General features: G+C 37.3%; 1 protein-coding gene across 1 annotated transcript; it reads left to right on the top strand.

Annotated features, from left to right (window-relative positions):
• The first annotated feature begins 10,181 nt into the window (after positions 1–10,181).
• On the top strand, positions 10,182–17,537 carry LOC140167232 (uncharacterized). The gene is made up of 5 exons (XM_072190577.1): positions 10,182–10,307; positions 13,853–14,214; positions 14,910–15,145; positions 16,057–16,224; positions 16,889–17,537. The coding sequence occupies exons 2-5, from the start codon at positions 14,161–14,163 to the stop codon at positions 17,055–17,057; spliced, it is 627 nt and encodes a 208-aa protein (XP_072046678.1). The 5' UTR covers positions 10,182–10,307; positions 13,853–14,160; the 3' UTR covers positions 17,058–17,537.
• The last annotated feature ends 530 nt before the right edge of the window (positions 17,538–18,067 follow it).

Here is an 18,067-nt window from a genome sequence, read left to right as displayed (position 1 = left end):
CCTCTACGATTTATGATACAGACTATTTTCAATTATCAAAATATCTTTATTAGGTTTGCAGGAAATGACAGGAAAATACATACAACAATAAAATAAACATGATCAACAATCATCCCTTTTCTAACAAAATCCTAAAACACGAAATAATAACACCTATTCATTTATTCATTATAAACCTCTCGCAAACTGGAATGTGTATGTGGTGAATTGTAATTTTAATAACCGATATTGTGCTAAGGAAACAAACGGGTACTATAATATTATTCAAAATCAAGAATAATATCAAACAAATCCTCCTACTCGAACAGTGACACTTAATTTAGGCCCGGGATTTAGGCCTGCATTATGATTATAGACCTAAGTTAAAAATACTTGAAGAGATAACAAGAAACCTTTCGTGCTTGGCCACTGTAGTGCTTGGCTGATCCTTGCTGGATGAAGGTCATATTGATCTATTACGTGAGTGAAATCAAACACCGTGTCCTCGGTGCTACTCCCTTGTAATCGAAGGTCGTAAAAATTAATCCGATAACAATAGAAGATATTCATTACTACATCATTGATGTGGTTGCTCAATGCTCATGCATAAAATTCTTCCACATAGGCTGTTTAGCTTAATCATGTTAATCGGGAATTGACCTCTTGAAATGATATCATCACACTGATCAGACTGATCTTTATGTTATTACAGTGCGGCCCACATACAATGTTCAACACAAAGTGAACAGTGAGCGTGTTTATAGTGAGCCAGATTATGCGGTACTTAGCTGGACTGCCACGCAGTCTATATTTGTTTATGTTTTACTAACCATTGCAAATCTAGACTACGCGGTAGTTTAGCTAAATAACGGAAAGATTGTCTCACTATAAACACGCTCTAACTAAAAACCAACACCGCCAAATTCGACTGACGTGTGTACAGCGTGAGAAGCTATGAGGAAATTGAACACTCGTTGTCTGATCATGCATGTGTTTATGGTTCGGATAGCGGTTACTTAGCAGCTCTCGTTCCACTTGGGTTTATTGAATACACTCTATATAGTCATCAATATGGCGTTTCCAGTCCCTGGCTGAACTATTGGGTTCAGCTATTATTTTTTAAATAATTCTTTTACCCCATCCAGCTGATTGGGGTGGTTACGGGTCGTTAAATATGGATATCCAACTAGTTTGCCCCTCGAAGCTGTAAAAAACCACTCATCGCGAAATATGGATATCAACTAGTTTGCCCCGCAAGGCTACAAAGAACCACAAACCGCGAAATATGGATATCCAACAAGTTTGCCCCGCAGGGCTACAAAGAACTGCTAACCGCGAAATATGGATATCCAACTACTTCGCCTCGCATGGCTACAAAGAACCACTTACCGCGCAATATCTTTTTACCTCAAAAAAAGAATTAATATCTACCAAAAAACGTTACAAAACGTAAAAGGGGCCAAGTTTAAAAATCTTTCCTGTGTGGCTTTTCACCCTTTTTAAACTTGGTCCCATTTATGAAAGTTTCTAAAGACTCATACAAAGTCATCTTTAGGCTACTTGTTTGTTTTCTTAGTTGTCAGTGTTCATTTTGTGAAGTAAATTAATTAATGTTCGTGCTTGATTGAAGTTTTTCCGTAAAGACGTTATAATGTATTTTGAATTAAGGCAAAAGTAGCAAATACTCACTTTGTTAAATTATTCTTCATCGTCTTGTGCGATTCTGCGCCTTATGTACAAATTGTAGGGCCTATAATATGTAACAGGTTGACAGACAGTCAATTTGCTAAGTATATATAATACTCTACTACTCTTTATGAACACGCAATATAATAAACATAATAAAACATAAACCTTCAAATGTTTTTGATAATACATAGCCTACGTCATATTGCACCGCTTTCGAACAGTCTTATTGTTGCATGTAGAAATTAGGACTCATTCTTCATGTTATTACGGTACTACTTTACTGAATGGGACCAAGTTTAAAAAAGGGTGAAAAGCCACACAGGAAAGATTTTTTAAACTTGACCCCTTTTTACGTTTTGAAACGTTTTTTTGGTAGATTTTGTTATACCCACAATGACCCCCGCCCTGTTTTAAACTACATTTAACTGGCTCCTATACCTCCCGACGTCGGTAGGCACATACCCGTCACTTATAGGCGGCGGAAGCGGGAGAACAGGGACATCCCCTATTTTTTTTTTGCAAGGGAGTCGCCCCCTAAAAATCATAACAGAAGAAAAATAAAGCAACAATTGTCATGTGTACCTTCCTTTAAATATGTTCAAATTCCCTATAGTTTTGTGCACTTCGCGCGCCCTGACCCATCAGGTTACATACCACTAATAGGCCTGGGCGATACATGGAAATACGACGAGTAACTATTTGTTTGCATGGCATCTGAAAAGCCGTGAAAAATTTTATTGTTTCAAATGGGGTGTCATTGTAAAGGAGAGTATTGTAGCTATCCATTGATATGCAACACGATATGAATATGTCACAAATTATTTGAGATACAGATGCTTGAAAAAACTTTCCAAACTTTTGTTGAGGAGTTTACATAATTAGTGGTATTTAACCATCAAATAGCAAAAAACAGCGAATACCGTATACAGTATACTTCTATGTGATCGCAGCCTAACAGATGAAGTAGTGTGCTATCAGCAATATAGCAAATAAAGTAGTTGTCCATCATTATACCGTATTGCATAATGATGAAGTAGTGTATAACATCACTATAGCCAGTATGATAGCAGATGAAGTATGTGCTATCAGCAGTAGATAGCAGATGAAGTAGTGTGATATCAGCAGTATAACAGATGAAGAAGTGCTCCAACATTAGATCGCATAATGATGAAGTAGTGTATAACATCACTAGCCAGTAGCAGATGAAGTTCGCATAATTAGATCGCATAATGATTAAGTAGTGTATAACATCACTAGCCAATAGATAGCAGATGAAGTATGTGCTATCAGCAGTAGATAGCAGATGAAGTAGTGTGATATCAGCAGTAGATAGCAGATGAAGTAGTGTGATATCAGCAGTATAACAGATGAAGAAGTGCTCCAACATTAGATCGCATAATGATGAAGTAGTGTATAACATCACTAGCCAGTAGATAGCAGATGAAGTTCGCATAATTAGATCGCATAATGATGAAGTAGTGTATAACATCACTAGCCAATAGATAGCAGATGAAGTATGTGCTATCAGCAGTAGATAGCAGATGAAGTATGTGCTATCAGCAGTAGATAGCAGATGAAGTAGTGTGATATCAGCAGTATAACAGATGAAGAAGTGCTCCAACATTAGATCGCATAATGATGAAACAGTGTATAGTATTACTAGCCAGTAGATAGCAGATGAAGTAGTGTGCTATCAGACAGATGACCTTTATATAACCCGACATTTAATGTTATAAAACGATTTTACCAAAACCCCAAACACCAAAATATAACATGTTAAAAATGTTTCTAAACATTTTGTGTTATCTGGGGTATAGTATTACTAGCCAGTAGATAGCAGATGGGGTAATGTACCATCAGCAATCATAGAAACTAGGCGGTTACCCGTATTTGGCGGTTCTCGGCTGGGCGTGATTACCTGGCTGATTGTGACTGTAGGCCTACCCATCAAGTTTCATGCCCATCCGACAATTTTTACTTATTTGACCTCATATGACCCCTAGTGACCCCTAAATGACCTTCCCAAAATTTGGCTCTAAATGTTGACTGTACCCACCAAGTTCCATGCCCATACGACAATTTTATGTTATTTGACCTCAGATGACCCTGGGTGACCCCAGATGACCTAAAATGACCTTCAAAAATTTGGTTCTAAATGTTTACTGTACCCACCAAGTTTCATGCACATATGACAGTTTTAAGTTATTTGACCTTAGATGCATTTATAAGAGAATCGTTTTTTGTAGTCAAACATTTTCATATGTTAAATTACTCAGGGCACATCACACAGTAGATAGCAGATGAAGTAGTATGCTTTCAGAAGTAGATAACATAGGAAGTAGTGTGCTATCAGCAGTATAGCAGATGAAGTAGTGTGTTATCAGCAGTAGATAGCAGATGAAGTAGTGCTCCATCATTAGGTAGCATAATAATGAAACAGTGTATAGTATTACTAGCCAGTAAATAGCAGATAAAGTAGTGTGCTATCAGCAGTAGATAGCAGATGAAGCAGTGTGCTATCAGCAGTAGATAGCAAATGAAGTAGTGTGTTATCAGCAGTAGATAGCATATGAAGTAGTGTGCAATCAGCAGTAGATAGCAGATGAAGTAGTGTGCTATCAGCAGTAGATAGCATATGAAGTAGTGTGCTATCAGCAATAGCAGATGAAGTAGTGTGCTATCAGCAGTAGATAGCAGATGAAGTAATGCTATGTCATTAGATTGCGTAATGATGAAGCAGTGTATAATAGTTTTACTAGCCAGTAGATAGCAGATGAAGTAGTGTGCTATCAGCAGAAGATAGTATATAAAGTAGTGTGCTATCAGCAGTAGATAGCAGATGAAGTAGCGTGTTGTCAGCAGTAGATAGCAGATGAAGTAGTGTGCTATCAGCAGTAGATAGCAGATGAAGTAGTGTGTTATCAGCAGTAGATAGCAGATGAAGTAGTGTGCTATCAGCAGTAGATAGCAGATGAAGTAGTGTGTTATCAGCAGTGCATCCAGTCAGATATGATGAGTTGCCAGTCTGATGAAGCCACTATATAGTGTAGTAGTGAAAGGTCACTAAAAACGTGAGTAAATCAACTTCGTTTTTACTTGGAATTGTTCAAAAATGAACAAAATTCACAGTTGATATCAACATTCATAATTAAGATAACACTTTTGATGTTTTGCAAAAGTTCATTCTACAAATTATATACTTTGAAAACTTGCTTGATTTATTAATGTTAATGAGTTAGGTACGTTTTACAAAAGTGTTGTTGTGTCAGCCCTCTTTATCATGTTTATAACATAACTCAAGAACCGCAGGACCTACAAAAGTATATCTGTGATATTTGAATTCTTCTACACGCTCGCTATGAAATAATCAATGCAATTTTGTCAAAGATCATTACCATTCGCACGATGCTGTGAACTACCAAATCGCAACAGTTTAAAATAGTTACTAACCTTAATGGTGTATTACGATGCCAGTGCAGCGAAAAGGAAGTTTGCATACACTATGGACCGCAAGAGCTTCGTCCCAATGGCATAGTCCAATAACCTCAATTACGTAATCATAGTGCAAAATTTGAGCTCAAGTTGCAGAGTATGAGTTTTTGTACCCAAATCTTCAAAGGTTATTCAATGAATGTACAAATGTATTGGGGTTTAAGAACTGTTCCCCTAGCATGTTGTAGATCCTAGTGATATTTTAACATTTGCGTACCGTTTTTTCTACATGCTCTAAGCCCTTTTAGAGGGTAGTTATCGACGGATTATTGAAAAGGTGCCCTTGATATGTGCCAGAATTTCTTGGCCATGACCATGCATGGTAGCTCATGGCAATTGATGAATAGCTAGGCAATCACTCTTTTATTCTTTTAAAAGATAAACTGTTTATTTCATCCCACAGCAGCTAAAGGGAGTATCCCATCATGCATTGCAGTCTATCTGCTTGCTCCATAGCAAATGTATACAAAATATAAACAAGAGCCACTTAGATATTGAGGGCTATGGATATTTTTTCAAACAAAAGTCTAAGCTCCGCTGATATAAGTGAGTAATTAAAAGTTGAAGTGAGGGATTTTGTGTACACTTTCTATGGCATGTGCAGTTCTACTATGGAACTGCATAGCATGATGGGATACACCTATCAGCTGCTGTGATTTCATCCTTGGTTATGAAACCAAAATTGACCGTGACCTTCCAAGAAATGATACACTAAATTGATTGGTATGCAATACCTGTCACCATTGTCCCATCGGGTAGTCTTAGATTGTTTGTTTCGCTCAAAAGATTTCAGTTACCTTCAGTTCTGGGAACTTAAATTAGGTACTATTCATCAGAGCATAAAGGGTGACAAATTATTGAAGAAAACTTTTCTCGAATGGTAGGCTATAGGAGCTTATAGGTATAGTGCGTTTACATGGTTTAAACAAGCTGCTGAAGATAACTGTTTGATATTTTTTATGCTCCTCCCCATCCACACTCCCCTCTCTCTACCCAGTGTTTTTTTCCAAGATTTTTCCATGGCGGTAGGGGGAGGGGGGCAAAATTAACGAAAAAAGGCTTACAAAATATAAAATATCACGCCGGACAGCATCCCATAGGTGGGAATTCGATATCGTTGTGTGGCTGGGATTTTGAAACCATCAAAATATACAAATTTTGTCGAAAAAGATACCCACAAAATAGTAATTTTCGATTATTTCTGCTCAATGCGGTATAGATTTCACACATTTTGCCGAATCTTTTACAGCCGGTTTTCTGAAGATTGTTATAGCAAAGGCTGGAAATGCATCTCAAAATCTGCCGCACATTCCATGTACCCACCACCATTCCATCTGGAGCATGGACTATAAAGGTGGACGTCCATTTCTGTGATATGCTGCAAAGACCAGGCGAAAATGCGTCAACGTTTGTTTGTTTCTTGTGTGTCATGCAAATTTTATCATTTTACAAAAACTTGTCGGTACTTTGTGTCGTCTGCAAGCATGGCAAACATACCTTTTTCTCCATCAAGTGGACGTTTTCATTTCATTCATACCTCTCATAAATCATAGTAGACTATGCCATAGTCGAATTTTGATTTAAATAAAATTATGTTATTATTAACTATGATGAACGCATCCTGTTGGAGCTCAAAATTATACTGATGTGTTTTATGGTCATAAAGAGTTTATATAATTTGGAGTATTGCATACAAGCTTGGAGCCCAACGCTGAAGAAAGACATCATAACCTTGGAGAAAGTGCAAAGACGTGCCACAAAACTAGTGCCAGAACTAAGAGACCTGAGCTACGAGGAGAGACTGGAGGAGCTGAATCTATATAGTCTGGAGCAGAGAAGAATCCGCGGAGATCTAATTGAGACATTCAAAATCCTCACAGGTCTAGAAAATACAGACAAGGATAGATTCTTTCAAGTTGTTGATGAGAGCAACACAAGAGGGCACAGTATGAAAATATTCAAGCCAAGATTAACCAAATCACTCAAGTGTAGACAGGACTTTTCTCCAGAGAACTGTAAATGGATGGAACAATCTCCCACAGCAAGTCATAAGTGCAGAAAATGTGAACTCCTTCAAAAATGCACTTGATAGTCATTGGAAGAGATATGGGGTTATAAAGGCACTTTAGCCTATCCACCTCCCATTAAACCGTAAGTGTAAGTGTAAGTGTAATAACAGTGACAGTAAAAGTAAGCATACTTATGTTATATCTTGAATAATGGCTCACTTTAATGCTGAACAATTCTGATTTTGGAATCTACCAGTTTATTTACCCGAAAATCACTTGGGAAGCTAACAAAGAGAGGGAGTACGGTGACTGAAAAGATCAGTTGTGAAAATCTATCAATTGTGCACACATTAATTAAATCAGAGTTTTAAGCTTAAATACAATATCCAGAGTATGCACAATGGGCAAGTGGACTACGGAGTAGTCTAAAATCATAGTGACCAGATATTTCGGTAAAGAGAATCTGACGCAACAATACAATACAATTTATTTAACAAAAGCGACTTGGACGTATTGCGCTTGTTGGTCATGGTCACCACCAATTTTGTTTTCTTCGACATGCGCATTAAAGTGTTTACACAATAATTGGTTTAAAAAATTGGTTTAAAAGAGATGTGACGTTGGTTTTTTTTTCTTCATTCTGGCCGTTTGGACTTCTTGGACTCATCAGCTATTTTTCTTTATACAACTTGACCAGACTTCTGGTATACTACACAACAAGGTAAGCACAAATACATTATTATTATTATTATTATTATTATTATTATTATTATTATTATTATTATTATTATTATTATTATTATTATTATTATTATTATTATTATTATTATTATTATTATTATTATTATTATTATTATTATTATTATTATTATTATTATTATTATTATTATTATTATTATTATTATTATTACTTTCCACAGCTTACATTAAGGGATGGGGTATGAACATTTGGACAGTATTTATTGTGGGACATTAGAGCACATCAGACATATCGAATTGCATTCTGAATACGAAGAATGTCCTTCTGATATCAAATAATTTTGATTTTTTGAAATTCGCCATGTAATACACATTTTATGGCAAATGATTAAAAATTGATATTTTTGATATTTAACAGTACTCGAAGTAAACTTTATAAATCTGATGATTGATACTTAAAGTGTATGTAGGTGGGATGAAAAGCCGACGATCAATTGAAAATGTTGACCTTTCGTATTGAAGATATAGGGTTTTTCCCCCAAAACACAAAAAAATAGGTCTTTTGGGGGAAAAATCCATATCTTCAATATGAAAGGTCAAAATTTTCAATTGATCGTCGGCTTTTCTTCCCAGGTACATACACTTTAAGAATATATCATTAGATTTATAAAATTTACTTCGAGGACTGTTATATATCAAAAATGTGAAACTATATCAAATTTTAATAATTTGTCATAAAATTTGTATTATCTCGTGAATTTCAAAAAATGAAAATTATTTGATATCAGAAAGACATTCTTCGTATCAGAATGCAATTCGATATGTCTGATGTGTTCTCATGTCCCACAAAAAAATACTGTCGAAACGCTCAAAACGCTCATTCCAGATCCCTTAAACCTTTATCATAATGGGTCTATTACAATTAAAGGCACATTCAGTGATCCCAGCAAAGGTGTAAAACAATTAAAATTGTTTATAAATTGTCTAAAAGTGAAGGATAAGTCATTCAAATTGTCATTAGGTATTTTTTAAATGGAAAATTTGGCAAAAAGAAAAAAAACACGAAAAAAACACACAAAAAAAAAAAACCCAGAGAAAACAGCAGTAGTAGAAGCCCCATTCAAATAGCGAATTTCTTTGTACTTAAGCAGAGAAATTACAGATTCAGGTAAAATGTGCGTCTTATTTTGTATTTAATGTACGGCTTTCGGCTTAACAACAAACAGGGACCATATGGAAGAACAGGGGTATACTTAAATTTTCCCCTGAATATGGACCCAGTATAAAGAAGAAATAAACAAACAAACAGGCTATGTTACTATCAACGGTGATATGATACTAACAACGGTACCAAAATCTTAATTTTGGATATTTTAACGAACCTCCGGATAAGCAAATCACTATAGTATTAATAGAAGATGGAAACTTGGGTTTCTCGCCGAGAAAGTGTGCAGGTTTCTCGAATATTTGAGAAGTCTAGTTTTTGAAAACCTGCTTTCTCGGCGATAAACAAGTTTTTTTTTTTTTTTTTTTGTAAAATACTTTATTGCAATAAAACACAACATTATGTGACCCAAACGGTGAGACTTATGTCGGTAAATAGTCGCACAATTGAGATCATAGAGAATCAAAATGTCACCACGACCACACCTAGTCAGGAAGCCAGTTTTTTGTTTTATTTGTTTTGGTTTTTTTTCGGGGGAGGTGGTACGGAATTTCCAAACAGTGAAACTTTTCCCTAAATAAATTCGCTTACTTTACATGCAAAAGAGGACTTAACCACCCTAAATATTGACTTTTTTCGGGATTTGAACGGTTTAACATAAAAAGTTGTCCCTTTGTATTTTTTTTTCTAATTTGGATCTACCTATATTTTTCATGAAGAGTGCACCTTCGCACGGGTCCCCGCTAGATGAGTAAATGGGAGAGTTCACTCAAACATGAGGAATTACTGAACAGGTAGACTCATTGAAAAGGCAAGTTTTATTTTTCTAGACCTGTCCCTTCTTGCATTTCCTTTTAAGCTTCTTTCTACTGCAAGAGCGGACCCAAGGTGGAGCATGGGGCTATCTGCCCTCCTCTAAAAACATTAGGGATTATTTTGGCGAGAAAGGGGATATTGACCAAATGTATGTAATATTTTACTACTCCGAGAGGGGTACCCCCTCGGCCACCCCAGAATGGTCTATATAGTTATTTGGGTCCCCCTTTCAAAAACCTGGACCCACCCTGCTACTGGACTAGCAGACCTTAATGAATCCCGATATTTTGTTTTTCACAGATGTTATCACTTCATGGCTGTTTTATCGTTGCTGTGATCATTTCATGTGTTGGGATGTCCTATGCTCTGACAGATGATCAAGTAGGTGAATTCTTTACTGGAACAGGAGTCTACACCTGGTCTAGCGCGAGTTATACTGATGACACCACTCTTTCGTCGTAAGTAAATATTATGGTATTATTGTTTCTTTAACCAGTCGGTCCGGGTGGACACACACTTGGGTCCTGATGAGACCAGGCTCAATTAAAACGCTCAAGCAAGCTTAAAAGCTTATGGCCTAAGCATGCTGGCCTGTATGAATAGAGAGAAAACTAGAAAGAAACAGAATGACGAAAGAGAGCAAGGAGCAAGGAAAAGAATGGTCACTCTCAAATCTATTATGATATGCATGACATGATATGATATAAAATGATATGATATGATATGCCTGTGATATGATATGATATGCGTATGATATGATATGATTTGATATGATATGATATGATATGATATGCCTGTGATATGATATGATATGATATGATATGCGTTTGATATGATATGGTATATGAAATGATACGATACGCATGTGATATGATATGCGTATGATATGATATGATTATGTGATGTGATATGGACATGATGTGATGTAATGTACATATGTTGATGTGATGAGATGTGAATTGATGTGATATGATATGCCGCGATATGTATGATGAACTGACATGATATGATATGACATGAAGTTATATCATTTAAAATAAATTGATAATGAATGATATGATATGATATGATATGGCATGATATGATATGATATGATACGCTTATGATACGATATGCGTAATGATATGATTATGATATGTTGTTTAACCCGTCGGTCCTGGTGGAAACACGCTTGGGTCATGTGATTATGATATGATAATGATATGGTGTGATGTAACGTGGGTATGTATGTTGATGAGATAAAACGTGATGTGATGTGATGTGATGTGAATATATAATTATGGTGATGTGATGTGATGTGATGCCACGTCATATCATATCATATCATGCGATACATGTGATTTGATGTGATATGTATGATACCTAATGATTGGCATATACTAATGTACATATAATAATATTATGATATGATATGATATAGACCTTTGAAATTATATATGATATGAAATGATATGATAATATGATATGATATGATAGGCATGTGATAAGATATATGATGTGATATGATATAATTATGCGATGTTATGTGATGTGCTGTGATGTGATGTGGATATATTTATGTGATGTGGTGTGATGCATATGGAAAGGTTTCTATACAAAACCGATTCTCTTATAAACCACGCACAGTTTCCACCTCCATACAACTGAGTAATTTTCGTCCAAGAGCTTCCAAGCAGAGAACAGCAAGCAGTGAAATGTCTCTACCACAGTCTTTGATTACACTACACGGTTGAGTGCATAGCATCGTATGAGCTGCGGAGCTTCTAGCTGGAAATGGGCTTCTGTAATTGGATTTTGTCGAAACCTCAAGTATTTTCTTCATCCAATCAGGATTTTTTTTATATCAAACGAAAGCTAACACTTCCCCCTAAAATACTTTTCGTCACTAGGTCAACAGATAACACAATTCAATGTGGCAATGTGGTAAGGCGAATGTGGTAAATCTGTTGAAAACTACCTATCCAAGCACATTTTTGACCAAAATGTAGGTTTTAAAAGTTAAAACTTCAAGTGTTCCTTACAATATTTGTCAAATTTTATGTCATTAAATGAAAAGGCGCACTTATATTGTCCATACACTAGCGTCACTAGAATGAGCAATGGCCAGTTCTCTTGTGCAAAAAGGTACTATTTTCGCCTGTTTTGTCAAACGGTTGTAAATTCAATGAACTATGACTTTGCTAAAGAGCGCTTTCAAATTGATATGAGATGTGAATTGATATGGCACGATAAAATATAATATGATGAACTGGCATGATATGATAAGACATGGAATTATATCATTTGAAATAAATTGATATGAATGACATGATATATGATATGATATGATATGATATGATATGACCCCGGATATGACATGATATGATATGATACGCCTGTGATATGATATGCGTATGATATGATATGATATGATACGCTTGTGATATGATATGATATGTGATATGATATGATATGTGATATAATATGATATATGATATGATACACCTGTGATATGATATGCGTATGATATGATATGCGTATGATATGATATGATATGATATGATACGCTTGTGATATGATATGATATGTGTATGATAAATTACTGCGCATTTTCCCCATATGATGTCATATCCACTTATTCTATATTCTTGGGGATTTCCCAGTTAACATTAATTCCCAGTTACCCGGCAAGCTGCTCACCTGGATTAGGAGCTACCTGTCAGATCATTCCATCAAAGCTGTCTTATCTGGTCAGTCATCAGGTACTTCCTTCATCAATGCATCAGTTCCCCTTGGGTCAATATTGGGCCCACTTTTGTTCTCTGTCTTCATTGATGATCTGGGTGATGAGTGTGAATACTAGCTGTACTTTTACGCAGAGGATTCCACCTTGTTTTGTGAGATTACATCTAGAGACATCTGAAGCCGTTACTGTTAGCCTAAACAGAGACCTGGAGAAAATGAGGATCTGGGCAGCTAGATAGATGGATGACCTTCGAGCCATCGAAATGTAAGGCAATGACAATATCAAGAAAGAGGAACCCAACCAAGCTAGATCTTCTGTTTGGTACCATCAAACTGGCTGAGAAGGAGGAGCTGGAGATTCCGGGAGTCACAAAACATATTTTCTATCGTCTCATCCAGCGCAGGGCAGAAGCTAGGCGCTCTGAGGAGAGTTGTAAATAAACTTGATATGAGAGGCAGAGCAACCGTTTACAAGACTCAAGTTCGCAGTGGGATGGAATATGCCTCACTGTCTTGGATGAGTGGCAGCGCCACCACTCTAGAATTACTAGACTCTATCCAGAGGAAGGCCCTTCGAATCATAGGTGTTAGCGAAGAGGAAGCAAGCACAGAGCTGAACATCACATCTCTCCATCAAAGACGTCAAGTTGCTGTAGCAACAGTCCTCTATAAAATTCACACCAGCTTGTGCCCACCAGATCGGAAGGCACTGCTACCAAAGCCATTTGTAATCAGAAGAGATACCCACTCCGAGCTTGTCCATGCCTTGCCATGCCTTGCCATGCCTTGCCATGCTCTCACAGTAGGCCCTACCAGTTTCTATAGAATCGTATCCATTGGCAGGACCTGCTGTTCACGTTTGGAATAGCCTACCAGATGGAGTAGTCGAAGACGTATCTGACAACGGCGCACCATCCTTCAAGAGCAGAGTGCATATCTTATTTCACATGGCTGATGCTTTACTGTACCTCTTCACTCTTGATGTTCCTAACCTGCTGTGAACCACTGATTTGCCCACGTGGCCATATCATTATCATATCATATATCATATCATATCATAATCATATCATAATTCATATCATATCATATCATATCATATCATATCATATCATATCATATCATATCATATCATATCATATCATATCATATCATTTTGATTTTTAAATTTTTTGTTAAAAATAAAATGCTCCCATGAGGAGTGACACAATTCAAGAACTTATACTATAGTATTAATATAACTCAATTTGCTTCTCACTCTATCCAATTAAATCTCTTTCAGCTCAATGACCATTACGGAAAAGGTGTTCACAGCCCCAAAGACGGGAACAGAAACCAATTACCACTATTTTGTATTCAACGGCGTCCCTGATTATACGAATGTTGACAACTTTGTAGATTGGACAACACGTGGAGGAAATCAGAAGAAGATACAGGCAAAGAGTTATTCCAAGTGTATTCCAAAATCCCGAACTACGGGCTGACGACGCGTGTGAAGGAGTGGATGGATTTGTTGGGATAACGATTACCGGAACACCATTGTGGACATGGCATACTTCATCTGATACGGATGCTGTAGCAGATGAAACAATGGACGATTGTGGTGGGCATCCTAATAATGATGGAGAGTACCATTATCATGGGGTAAGTTTATTTATCTATTTATGTTGTTTGTTTTTTCTTCTACTTTAAAAAGTATCCTCTGTCGACATTTGGATCGAAACTGACGGAGCTTTTCGTAGAAATACCCACTTGAAAAAATAAAAATGAACTCTAAGAACCTCTAATTAATTATGCAGATTACAATTAGCAAAATGCTAAACGTAATATACTTCTATTTTACTTGTACTACGTACCAAGTGTCAGCTAGATAGTCCTTATAGTTACTTAGCAAATTAACTTTGCATAATTGGGAGTATGTAATTTAGACTTTGGCCTCGCTTTCAGTTTTCTGCTCCGCTAAATTCGAGTTAGCAGAGCCAAAGCCGCCAACGGCGACGAAGCGGTCAATTACGAAAATTGTCTATAGGGTGACACAACATCACGCTGTGCGTTTAGTGGCGTCCTCATCCACTGCTCCTCATACTTTTGTCATATTTTAAAATGTTTCTCACTATTTTGTAAAAAGAAATTATCGGGTAAAATTATAACTATAGGTCCAAGTCCCCGCACAGGTATGTATATCCGGAGCAAGTTTTTCTCTTGTTTATCTGCCTAGGGCATATGCATGTGTTTCCGTTGTAATTTTATGCTAGTGTGCGATGCGTGGTTCCAAGTTCTATCCCCTGTTCATTATTATAATTTATACATTGTTTCCAATTTTTCTATGTTTCTTTTAGTGGAATAATTTCACCAGTCCAGTGCATGTAAACGATGATGACACTGCAGTGGGTCTCAATGCCGGCTGTTTGAGCACTAAAAATGGTGGTGATTTTGATGCTGGCGCATGTCCGGCCCCGTTTATTGGCGTAGCTATGGACGGGTTTCCTATTTACGGGCCACAGAAGTGTGACAACTGTTTAACAAGAGACGCCAATACCGGCAAGTGTGATTCATGGAGTACTACCGCCACCGGGTTAGTAGAACTGTAATGATAAAAAAAAAAAGTTGCGGTTTATATTCCAGGAGATACGGTATAAAATTCCGAGGAGTATTCTGAGAAGAATGTAGTCTGCCCGGAGGGGCCGGGGGTTCTCCCTGGTTGAAGGTATACGGGGATGTGCCACGGTTTTGGGGTATCTTTTCAGCAATTTTGGTATATCAATGGGTGGGTTTTCAGTGGAGACCAATGCGCCCTATTGGGCGCATTTAGGCAAAAGTGCCCCTAAAAGCGCCCAATTAGGGCAAATTTGGGTGCTTTTTGTGGAAAATTGGTATACTGATGGGTGGCAAAATCAGCCAAAAGTAGGTATAGAGAAAGTCAGCATCCGAAAGTCTGCGTGGCACATCCCCGTAATTTTTTTTCGAAGACCCCCCCCCCCCCCGGGGTAGTCTGTGCTACAGACCATGTCTATATTAACCATAGGGAGAGAAACTACTGGGAACCACATAGTGGCGTAACTAGACCGGACCGGGCAAGATTTAAACATTTCCCAATTTCTGATCAAAAGTTGTAGTATTTATGTGCAAGAGGCTTACCGCGATGCGTTAAACGGGTGGGGTCCAGGGGCTCACCTTAGGACCCTGGTGGGGTCCAGGGGTCAAAGCTCCTGGTTGTTGGCATATCAGTGTTTCAGAGTAGCCTACATCTGATTTTCGATAAATAATTAATAGTCATTCGGACCAAATTTGATTCGGAAAATCTAGTGAGATCTTATTTCACTAATCGACTAGATCGTTTTAAAAGTGTAGTGATACAGATTGGAGTTGCCAAGAGAATTGCATATACACCCAGTGAATCAGTTTTGTACCGGGGTTTTGTAACCAATACTAAGAAAAACAATCACTTTTTTATACTCTTGATCACGATATCTCCTCCACTTGCAGATTATTCACTACTAGCGAGTTGACCAGCGGTGGCCGTTCAGTGAATAGCTCGAATCCGATTCATGATGGAGATAGTGACAAGAAACACGTATTTGAGTATCGTCTACATACCGACCAATATTACCACATTAATTGCTACCGAGGAACACCAGCAGAATCCAATGGGAGGTAAGCTATAATGTAGATGAAGCCGAGGATCAACAGCAGTTGATAAAGTAGATGATATCCATGTTTTAGAGGCATAGCCAGCTTGGGCGAGATCGTTAAACTTTTCTCATTTTTTTTCCTAGTGAATATGGGGTGAAAAGGAAAAAGGATGACAAGGGTGGATATTTGTTGGTGAAAGTTGGAATGCAGAATACGCCAAGATTTGCATCCTCATTCAGGTTATAAAAATCAAACTAATTTTGGGACCCAATAGAATCATTTATTAACGCTAGTCAAGTGGACCGATTTTTTACCCTCTTCACTGGTTCAAGGAAACCCTTAGCATTTACAGAAGGGCCAGCAAAAATGGAACTGATTTGTGATTCATATTGTGACATGAACTGCATGCACCATGAATCGCTTGCACCATGAACCATTTTGTCCTCGCTTTTCGGACCCCCCGCCCCCCCAAAAAAAAACACCCCCCCCATAAAATCTATGGTGCCGCCACTGTTTTGAAAGTCTCAACCTTCACCTGTATCGATTTTATATTGCTCCGGGATTGACATTGCAATTGGGATGTCATAAAATATGTTGTGACTGTATTAAGTAATGCAATTTAATAATAAAAACCATTTAAATGAAATTAATAGTAAAATATTACGATTTCTTCTATTTTCTTCAGATGTACTGGTAACAACGCCTCCGATGCTAAGAAACGTGCAGATGAGAACCTTGCGCAGATGGAAGCTGCCGAAGAGGAAGAAAGATTGGAAGAAGTGGAAGAGGAGCAGCAAGAAAGCAGACTCCGATATTTGTTGAAGGCCCTCCTCGATAAACGTGGAAAGGAGTAGTAGTTTTGAAATTTAATCTATACAAATCATCAAAATAAAGTCGTGAATATTGTATATAATAATGGAACCCATTGCAGTGTTTATATTCAAATGTGTGATGTGATCAAGCCAAATGAGTCGCAATTCTCGCGTTTCACCATAGACATACCACTTGTTTGTCTGGGCGTTTCACTACACGATGCGCCTCCAGCGGTCGCTGGGTCGAGGCCAAAATACGCAGTGCATCATGGGAAAATGAGTCAACATCCAAAGCCCGCGTAATACGAATACAATACAGGAACATGCATCATTGTGGATTTAAATGCCATTATAATGACGTTACATGCGAATGCACACTAAAGCAACAGTTTACAACTACAGCCTGTCTCAAAAAAATTGTGCAAGTGAAAAGCGCCCTCTTTGGCAATTAGGAAATACCGCTGTGACATGATGCTTACATCAACGTCAAGGGTGCAGTCTTAGCTCTGAAATGCCGTTAGTTTTGTTCAATTTGCTTGTTTTAATCTCGAGATATATGTTTAGTTAACAACGAAAGGGTAAAATCACAATTGTGCCACTTTTACTATGGAAGAGGACTACATAACTGATGTTGATGAGTCTAATGCACTCCTCCTTCGGGGCTCGTCAACACATCATCAACATCAACATCAGCGCGCGTGCATTATTTTGTTTAATTTATCTCCCAACAAGTAATACGCGTTCATTAACACATAAGTGTGCAATATTTGTTTGTCTTTTATCATGTCTTGAGTGACAAGGAAAACGGTATTAACCAAAAATCATTGACATGCACATGTATTTAATTTTACAGCAGAATGTTTATTTATCTTTTGATCTGGTTTAATTGGGAAAAGAGAATCCTTATACCTGTATCATGATAAAACAGTAAAAACAGTAAAATCAATTTTGTATTGTTGTGTAATTGATGCATTCTTTTGATTTCACGAAGGAACTCTTGATGCTATCATTGATTTACATGTACAACCCTCTTGTTAATTCCCTAGTAAAAG

Source organism: Amphiura filiformis, chromosome 13, assembly GCF_039555335.1.
Source record: "Amphiura filiformis chromosome 13, Afil_fr2py, whole genome shotgun sequence".
Taxonomy (NCBI): Eukaryota; Metazoa; Echinodermata; class Ophiuroidea; order Amphilepidida; family Amphiuridae; genus Amphiura; species Amphiura filiformis.
Note: the sequence above shows the minus strand (reverse complement) of the source record. Positions and strands in the feature narration are given on the sequence as shown.